The sequence below is a fragment of the Tiliqua scincoides genome, chromosome 4 (genome assembly GCF_035046505.1).
Source record: "Tiliqua scincoides isolate rTilSci1 chromosome 4, rTilSci1.hap2, whole genome shotgun sequence".
NCBI classification, from domain to species: Eukaryota; Metazoa; Chordata; class Lepidosauria; order Squamata; family Scincidae; genus Tiliqua; species Tiliqua scincoides.
Window position 1 is genome coordinate 100,166,552 of NC_089824.1, and position 10,248 is coordinate 100,176,799.

Sequence of the window (10,248 nt, forward strand, 5' to 3'; positions counted from 1 at the left end):
ATGCTAGTTTAACTTGAATGCTTTTAGTATAATACCCTTTCCAGGAAGACTAAAGTTCTCTTCTCATGAATCCAAAAAACTGAAAAAGAATCAATATGTTAATTCACCAAAAGGATCCCCCACAGTTACCTGGGATGTTTTCTCCATCTTATTAATTTAATTTTTAGACTCTCATCACAAATCCCTGACTAGCACAGTGGTTCCCAATCTTAACAGCTCACAACCCACCTTGTCTTCAAATTTGTGAGTCTCAGAATGGCCTCTAAAAGCCAGTTTACAAAGGCAAGCTGGAAGTCATCTCTGAAAACCAGAAGTGGCTTGCAGAGGCTTCTGTGGGCCATTCTGAGGCTCACAAAGGCCAGTAAATTGGGTCCCTGGCCTGACAAGACCCAGAAGAAGCCTCCGGGGCCACCCAATGCTTCCAGAATGACCCTGGTTTGGAGCCATTTGGATACAAGGGCGGGGGGGGGGTGGCCCAGCCCTCAACCCACCTTGCATGGGCTCACAACCCATGAGTGAGTTGTGACCCACACCTTGGGCAAGGCTGGACTAGCACAACTGCAGAATTACAGAGAAACCATGGTTACCAATCTGCCTGGTGAGCACAACTGTTTACCGACACACGCAAACTATTGATCACATAGATTCAAGTCGGTCCATGCCAATGGCTCCTGGAAAGCGAGTTCGATAATTACATTTTTAATTAACCCATTTTTGCCTGGCCCACAGGTGTACAGATTTGGTCCCTGTTGTACGTATGCAACATTGGGCAGAAATGGCTTAATATGAACACTTCAGTCATAGCTTTAGCTTGCCATCATCTTTTTCTTGCCTTCAAAACCATTCTCACCCATAGTGCTTCTGAACTGCCTCAATACTGAGAAGAGATTTTAGACAACTAACCACTTTCAATACATGCTCCTTAAACATGCACAGGTCTACAAAGATCTATACAATTTCATGTGCATACAAGGTGTGCCTGAAACAGAATCTAATTTCGGAAACTTGTTTTTATTAGAAACTTTGTAAGCCATACTACAGTATAAGCTGTATTATCAGGCGCTTAGTTAAGTGGCAGACTCGGTCAGTATCTCCAGTTCTTTCAGAACCTTCTTTATACTTAACTGATGGTAGTCTCTCAAGAGGAACTCGCTGCCCTCCATTCAGAGGTCTCAGAGAGACGCACTTCCTACCACACAAGGGACTCTCAAGAAAGGAAGCAGAACATCTCCATTCTTAGAGGGCCCTCATGAAAGAAGTAAGGATGGCAGACAGGCACCACAAAGGGAGCCAGTCAGATAAATGATAGAACAGAGGAGCCCTAGGAGTGGCAAAAGCTTTGTTAGCCAGCACATTGGTGTAATCGGTGCCCAGCAGTGGAAAAACCTAGAACACCACCCGATCCGCTGCCTCTCCACAATTTTTTTCAGTTGTGGACAGACAAGACTTCTTTCATTCAGGACCTCCTTTGTTCTGGAGGTCTTTGTACATCAAACCAGAAGTTCTACACTTCAGTGTTTGAAGTAACCATGCCAGAAGTAAAGGGAAGAGACAGATGATCTACTTTCTGCTCCTTTTAGTAGAGGGAAAGCAGATCAGCCCAAGCTGCATCCGTAGAGATGTTTGTTTCTAATGAGCAAGATAGGATTACACCCCAAGTCCTACTGAACACAATGGGCTTACTTCTGAGTAAATAACAACATTTTCAAACAGGCTGGTGGTGATGACAGGGTGGAGGACATTCCAAATCTGCTATCCTTCCAAACCCCTCCCCCAATCTGCTGCTGAAGCAACCTAAATCACTTTGCCTAAGAGATGGGCCACCCTTGCTAATGTCTTCTTTTCCTCATGTGTACAGGACATTGTGACTTTTACTGTACAAGAAGGCCCTGTATCCAAGGATCCTGTATCTGCTGTTTCAGGTATCCGTGGATGGAGGACCCTGTTCCCCCACGTGTGTACCCCTAAACCCATTAAATCGTTTAAAAAAGTTACTGGGGCAAAAATCTTGCTTAAACAAACCAATTTTCACCTCAGTAACTTTTAAAAATTCTGGTTGCTTAAGGAGAACACCACTTCAAGGTTGTTCCTTTCTCAGTTGCCAAAAACTGCCTGTTTAAACAAGAAGGTGCCCCGGTAAGTGTTTAAAATAGTTTAATGGGGGGGGTGCATGAGGAGTGGGGAGTTGCCCCCACCTCCTGCATGCCCATTACATTGTTTTAAACACTTACTGGGGTGAAAATCAGCTAGATTTTCACCTTGGTAAGTATTTCAAATGATGGAATGGGCATGTGGGGGGAGCCACGGGAGTGGGGGGGAGATGTCTGCAGTATCCATGAACCCCCAGTATCTGCAGGGGTGTCCAGAATGGAATCCCCGCAGATACCGGGGCATGCCTGTACTTTCAATCCTTCAGGAAAATAATACAGATTTGACTCTTCAATATACTTTATGGCTTGTATCCAAAACCCAGATTTGCACGAACGGAAGATGCTCTAAAATAACTAAATAAAAGCTATTACAGATAGTCAATTTTTTAACAAAACAGCCAAAACCTGATACATGCACATCCAAGCCCCAGTATCATTATCAAATTAAAAAGAAAAGAGCACAAACCACAACAGTACTACTCACCTCTTGTACCCTGTGATGCGCAAGGTGGCAGGGAGTGGCTCCCGTAAGGCTGCCATGAAGCTCTCCCATTCCCCTTGAGGTATGATGCCCAACTCACCATAGTAGCGCTCAAACAATGCATTCTCCTTCACAATCTCTGGGTAGCCACCTTCAGGCCAGCCCTGGGATGAAGGAAGAAAGACAGAGAGAAAATAGCTAGTTAGTCAGTGGTCAGTACCAAATCTCACAGAGGTGGTTAACCTGAACCTAAATTGCACCACTTTAGAAGGCAGTGTGATGCTTGTGTGACTGAATGCTTCTCCACAGAAAGGGGGAAAAAGCCCCCCTGCATACAGAAAGCAAGCTAGTCAAGCAGCCAAAGTATGAGTCAACAAGCTTGACTTGTTCAGCTTCCCATTTTTGCCCAGCCCATAGGTGTACACATTTGGTCCCAGTTGAGTATAAGCAACATTGGGCAGAAATGGCTTATGAATTAAAAGAGAGATTCTTAATCATTTGTGTCTCATGCAACATCAGGCAAATTTCAAACTGCTCACACACATAAGGACATAAGAACAGCCCTACTGGATCAGGCCATAGGCCCATCTAGTCCAGCTTCCTGTATCTCACAGCGGCCCACCAAATGCCCCAGGGAGCACACCTGATTACAAGAGACCTCATCCTGGTGCCCTCCCTTGCATCTGGCATTCTGACATAACCCATTTCTAAAATCAGGAGGTTGCGCATACACATCATGGCTTGTACCCCGTAATGGATTTTTCCTCCAGAAACTTGTCCAATCCCCTTTTAAAGGCGTCTAGGCTAGACACCATCACCACATCCTGTGGCAAGGAGTTCCACAGACTGACCACACGCTGAGTAAAGAAATATTTTCTTTTGTCTGTCCTAACCCGCTCAACACTCAATTTTAGTGGATGTCCCCTGGTTCTGGTATTATGTGAGAGTGTAAAGAGCATCTCCCTATCCACTCTGTCCATCCCCTGCATAATTTTGTATGTCTCAATCATGTCCCCCCTCAGGCGTCTCTTTTCTAGGCTGAAGAGGCCCAAACGCCGTAGCCTTTCCTCATAAGGAAGGTGCCCCAGCCCCATAATCATCTTAGTCGCTCTCTTTTGCACCTTTTCCATTTCCACTATGTCTTTTTTGAGATGCGGCGACCAGAACTGGACACAATACTCCAGGTGTGGCCTTACCATCGATTTGTACAACGGCATTATAATATTAGCCATTTTGTTCTCAATACCCTTCCTAATGATCCCAAGCATAGAATTGACCTTCTTCACTGCCGCCGCACATTGGGTCGACACTTTCATCGACCTGTCCACCACCACCCCAAGATCTCTCTCCTGATCTGTCACAGACAGCTCAGAACCCATCAGCCTATATCTAAAGTTTTGATTTTTTGCCCCAATGTGCATGACTTTACACTTACTGACATTGAAGCGCATCTGCCATTTTGCTGCCCATTCTGCCAGTCTGGAGAGATCTTTCTGGAGCTCCTCACAATCACTTCTGGTCTTCACCACTCGGAAAAGTTTGGTGTCGTCTGCAAACTTAGCAACCACACTGCTCAACCCTGTCTCCAGGTCATTTATGAAGAGGTTGAAAAGCACCGGTCCCAGGACAGATCCTTGGGGCACACCGCTTTTCACCTCTCTCCATTGTGAAAATTGCCCATTGACACCCACTCTCTGCTTCCTGGCCTCCAACCAGTTCTCAATCCATGAGAGGACCTGTCCTCTAATTCCCTGACTGTGGAGTTTTTTCAATAGCCTTTGGTGAGGGACCGTGTCAAACGCCTTCTGAAAGTCCAGATAGATAATGTCCATGGGTTCTCCCACATCCACATGCCTGTTGACCTTTTCAAAGAATTCTATAAGGTTCGTGAGGCAAGACTTACCCTTACAGAAGCCATGCTGACTCTCCCTCAGCAAGGCCTGTTCGTCTATGTGTTTTGAGATCCTATCTTTGATGAGGCATTCCACCATCTTACCCGGTATGGATGTTAGGCTGACCGGCCTATAGTTTCCCGGGTCCCCCCTCTTTCCCTTTTTAAAGATAGGAGTGACATTTGCTATCCTCCAATCTTCTGGCACCGTGGCCGTTTTGAGGGACAAGTTGCATACCTTAGTCAAGAGATCTGCAACTTCATTCTTCAATTCCTTAATAACTCTTGGGTGGATGCCATCAGGGCCCGGTGACTTATTGATCTTTAATTTATCAATGAGGTCTGAAACATCTTCTCTTTTAACCTCTATCTGACTTAACTCCTCGGTTAGGAGGGGCCGTTCGGGCAGCGGTATCTGCCCGAGGTCTTCTGCCGTGAAGACAGATGCAAAGAACTCATTTAATTTCTCTGCCATCTCTAAGTCTCCTTTTATCTCCCCTTTCCCTCCCTCACCATCCAGAGGGCCAACCGCTTCTCTGGCGGGTTTCCTGCTTCTAACATATTTGAAGAAGCTTTTATTATTCCCCTTAATGTTGCTGGCCATGCGTTCCTCATAGTCTCGCTTGGCCTCCCATATCACCTTCTTACATTTCTTTTGCCAAAGTTTATGTTCCTTTTTATTCTCCTCATTAGGGCAAGACTTCCATTTACGGAAGGAAGCTTCCTTGCCCTTCACAGCCTCTCTAACTTGGCTGGTTAGCCATGCGGGCACCCTCCTGGATTTAGTGGAACCCTTCTTTCTTTGCGGTATACACCTCTGCTGGGCCTCTATTACTGTTGTTTTAAGCAGCTTCCATGCACGCTGGAGAGATTGGACTCTTTTTACCCTCCCTTTCAACCTCCTTCTAACCAGCCTCCTCATTTGAGGGAAGTCCGCCCGTCGGAAGTCAAGGGTTTTTGTTAGAGATTTGCCTGGTATTCTTCCCCCAACGTGCATGTCAAAACGGATCGCAGCATGATCACTGTTCCCCAATGGCTCAGTAACATTTACATCTCTAACCAGGTCCTGCATACCGCACAATATTAAATCCAGAGTCACCTGCCCTCTGGTGGGCTCCGTGACTAGCTGCTCTAAGCCACAGTCATTTAGCACATCAAGAAATCCGGTTTCCTTATCATGACCAGAACACAAATTGACCCAGTAAGTATGAGGATAACTGAAGTCCCCCATGATTACAACCCTGTCCCTCCTTGTCACCTCCATGATCTGTTTCCTCATTTCAAGGTCCCCATCCGATTTCTGGTCTGGAGGACGATAGCACGCCCCCAGTATTACATCGCTGCACAAGCCTGGTAATTTAACCCACAGAGATTCTACAGTGGAGTCGGACCCACCTTCAATCTCTACTTTGCTGGATTCTATCCCTTCCTTAACATAAACGGCCACCCCACCTCCAACACGCCCCTGCCTGTCCCTCCTGTAGAGTTTATAGCCCGGGATTGCGGTATCCCACTGATTCTCCGCATTCCACCAGGTTTCCGTTATGCCCACTATGTCAATGTTTTCCCTAGTCACCAGACATTCCAGTTCTCCCACCTTTGCTCATAGACTTCGGGCATTCGCATAAAAGCATTTGTACACGGAATGCCCCAGGATGGGCTGCTTATTCGCTCCTTTGTCCCCGCATCCTCTCATTGTGCCAAACCGTCTATCATGGTAAATTGCGCTTTACCGCTTCACGGTAAATTGTACCATCTATCACGGTAAATTGCGCTTTACCGCTTCACGGTAAATTGTAGTGTAGTACTACACATCACGCTACCTTTCCCAATTTCTTCTACTCTGCCTTTGTCTTGTTGTTCTCTAACCTCCCCATCCTTATCCCATAGGGATGAGGAGTCCCGAACCGGATGCCCCTCGGCTCCTGTCGGCCTTCCCCCCCCCCCACACACACACACCCTGATACTTTTATTTACTTTCAGTTCAGTTTATTTTTTTTACGATTTTTGTGGAATTTCATTAATCATATATATCAAAAACTGAAACTTAAAAAAAAAAATTAAAGACAGGAAAAAATGTGCTCACTTGAAAGAATTTGAAGCTATCGCAAAGACTCACAAGAAAAATAAATTAAAAGGCCAAAAAATAGTTCTCATCTAATAAAAAAACTGCATCCAGGCAAGCTTTTTTCTTAGTTCTCAAAGACCCCCTCACAGGATTAACTCACCCCATGGGTTGCAGGCCCCAGAGGTTAAGAACCCCAGGGTTAGAAGGAAGAGGTTTCCCTGGGGGAGCATTAAATGACAAGACCCCCCCCCCTGCAGACCTGGTTGAAGCTGTAAAAGCCTGACAACCCAATCCTATCCACACTTTCCTGGGAGTAAGCCCCACGGACTCTAATGGGGCTTACTTCAGAGGAGACGTGCATAGGCTTGGTCTATAATGCTCCAACCCTACCCATGCTTTCCTGGGATTACGCTCCACTGACTCTAATGGGGCTTACTTCAGAGGAGATGTGCATAGGCTTGGTCTACAAGGCTGCAACCCTACCCACACTTTCCTGGGAGTAAGCCCCACCAACTCTACTGGGGCTTACTTCAGAGGAGACATGCATAGGCTTGGTCTATAATGCTCCAACCCTACCCATGCTTTCCTGGGATTAAGCTCCACTGATTCTAATGGGGCTTATGTCACGAGGAGACGTGCATAGGTTTGGTCTATAACAGGGGTGTCCAATGTTTTTGGCAGGAGGGCCACATCATCTCTCTGACACTGTGTTGGGGGCCTGGGAAGAAAATAATTTACATTTAAAATTTGAATAAGTTTACATAAATGAATATATTAAAGATGAACTTATATGAATGAATGAAGGTCTTGCAATAGCTCGAGGCCTATAAAAGGCCTTGCACAAAGCAAGGCTGGCCTTTCCTTTACTGCTGCTACTGCATCACAGACATGAAACAGCAAGCAGTCAAATAGTTGCCCTCACGCTGAGAGCAGCTGGGCCAGTGTGTTGGGCCAGTGTGGGCTCCAACAAATCTCCAGAGGCTCATTGGAGACTGGGGGCTCCCTGAGGGCCACATTGAGAGGCCTCGAGGGCCACAAGTGGCCCCAGGGCCAGGGTTTGGGCACCCCTGGTCTATAAGGCTGTAGCCCTACCCACGCTTTCCTGGGAGTAAGCCCCACGGACTCTAATGGGGCTTACTTCACAGGAGACGTGCATAGGCTTGGGCTCCCAAGTTCTGCACAGGCCGCTACATTCAGGCCCTCCCCCCAATCCCAAAGCAGGCATCCACTCACCCCGGGGCCCCTTTCCCGGCTCTGCTGTTGCTTGTGGCGCTGCCTGCGGCCCATCGCAAGCAACCAGGCCCCAACGGCCGGCCCCGAGCCCAATTTCCACACCGAGCAGTAAAGCCCTCCTAGCAGCGTGGGCCGGGGAAAGGTTCGAGCACAGCAACGTCGCCAGCAGGGACTGCAGCGCAGGCGCATAGCGGGGAGGGTGCGCCGACATAGAGTAAGACAGAGCTGAGGCAGGCCGAGTCCCTCCTTGCGAGTTTACTCCGACCCTTCGCCTCCCCCTAAGGAGCAAAGGAGACAGAGAGCCTGTAATGGGGAAGTGCCGCGTAGACAGCAGCGGCCCCCCCCCCCAAGTCAGGTCTGGAGATTAGGGCTGCAATCCTATGCACACTTTCCTGGGAGTAAGCGCCATTGACTCTAATGGGACTTACTTCTGAGTAGACGCGCATAGGAGTGGGCTCTAAGGCTGCAGTCCTATGCACACTTTCCTGGGAGTAAGCCCCATTGACTATGATGGGACTTACTTCTGAGTAGACATGCCTAGACTTGGGCTCTAGGTAAGAGGAGGCTGTTTTAAGCATATGGAAAGCACAGCGCAATCTACACGGGAATCCAGAGTATAAACACAATTCTGGATTGGGGGGGGGGTTGTCTCCATGGACAATTTGCATAACAACCACCATCAGCATTTATATACCGCTTTACAACAAGAAGTTCACAAAGCGGTTTACAGAGAAAAATCAAATAACTGACAGCCCAATCCTGTGCACGTCTACTCAGAAGTAAGTCCCATTAGATTCAATGGGGCTTACTCCCAGGGAAGTGTGGAAAGGTTTGGGCTGTTAGTCCCGAAAAGGCTCACAATCTAAAAAGAGGCAAAAGCGCACCAGCAACAGAGCCACTGGAAAAGACCCTGTGCTGAGCTTCTGCTGCAAGGAAGAGTGTCTTAGGTGGCAGGCTGATGGCTAGGAATCCCAGGTCACTCCAGCCCCGCCATTATTTGGAATCTTCAGAAACTGTGTGTGAATCGGAGTCCCTGGCATGAATGAGCAGTTGGGGACCACGTTGCAGGAGTGGTCCACGCAAGCCACTCTCAGCTACAGCCTCCCCTTCTTCATATAGGACTGTACTGTACGCGCATTGGGAGGCCACTTTTTTAGACGTTTAACCCATTTCTGCCCAGCCCACAGGTGTACACATTGGATCCCTGTTGCGTATATGCAACGTTGGGCAGAATCATTTGTAAAGTTTACATATTTATTACACGAAATCGAGCCTGCATTAAAAAAAAAAAAAAAGAATCTCTGCTGCACCCTTTCGGTTTTTTAGGGGGGGGGCATGCTGCTCATTGCTTCACAAAAATCCTGGATTTCATTGCTTTTTTACAGGCAGGTCTAATCTTCTTCCACACTGAGGGCCCAATCCTATCCAATTTTCCAGTGCCGGTGCTGCTGTGCACATGGGGTATGCACTGCTTTCTGTGTTGGGAAGACTGTCACAGAGGGCTCCTCAAGGTATGGGAACATTTGTTCCCTTATCTCAGGGCTGCATTGTGGCTGCACCGGTGCTGGAAAGACGGACAGGATTGGGCCCTGAGACACCAAACTAAACGTCAAAAGCAATCCGAAGTTCTCTGGAATCGTCACTCTACTTTTCCTTATCTCTAAGAATGACACAGCTCCAGAAATACGCCACTTCTCTAGCTTCCCTCCATAGACTGATTAAATGTCAGCAATCCTTCTGGCTTCTGAGTGTAAATTACACAGTACTGCACTGCTAAACAGATCGTATATCTGACACAGTGCCAAGGGCTGGAAAATAAATAGATAAATAAATAATAAATACATGGAGAATCAATGATTGAATACAATAAGCGGATGGGGGTGGAAGGAGAAGGGGAGCAAGGGCAATATTGACTTGCTCAGGAAGGGGAAGGTGCATTACATTCAGTAGCTCCAGTGGCTGAATGGGGAATATACCCAAAAGTGCATCTTTTGAGTTATTTTTAGCCCTGAGGGGCTGGGAAACCTTTGGGGGGGGGGAGCCAGGTAAAATCCTCCTGAGGGCTGGATTTGGCCCCGGGCCAGGGTCCCGAGACCTCTGCTTTATCTAATGCAAGTTGTTCAGTCCAAAGTTTGAACTGCAAGTTTTCTCTTCATAATAAAAGCCCTGCTGAGTCAGACAAAGGGTCATCAGTGAACTCTGGGTTTGCTGAACTCCAGAGCTTGACTTTGAGCTGTGCAGCTTAATAGGAACTCCAGTCTTTCTATTAGTAGTTTCTTATGTCTGTCTAGCTAGTACTTTCTTAGCTTGTTTTTTAGGACATAATTTCCAAGACATTAACTCAGGAGTTCAGTTACTGAACTCCATGGAACTTACTCCTGAGTTGACAGGCATAGCAAAGTTAGGCAGATGTGTTATTATGAGC

The 10,248-nt window shown here is 47.2% G+C and overlaps 1 protein-coding gene across 2 annotated transcripts in view; it reads right to left on the reverse strand.

The window, feature by feature from the left end:
- NSUN2 (NOP2/Sun RNA methyltransferase 2) overlaps window positions 1–7,979 on the reverse strand; it is a 51,157-nt gene extending 43,178 nt beyond the window's left edge. For both annotated transcript variants that reach the window (XM_066623707.1, XM_066623706.1), the window contains exons 1-2: window positions 7,824–7,979; window positions 2,635–2,795 (exon numbers count right to left, since the gene is read on the reverse strand). In XM_066623707.1, the coding sequence (XP_066479804.1) occupies window positions 2,635–2,795; window positions 7,824–7,877 (215 nt within the window). In that variant the 5' untranslated portion in view covers window positions 7,878–7,979. The remainder of the gene's footprint in view (window positions 1–2,634; window positions 2,796–7,823) is intronic.
- Between the last annotated feature and the right edge of the window lie 2,269 nt (window positions 7,980–10,248).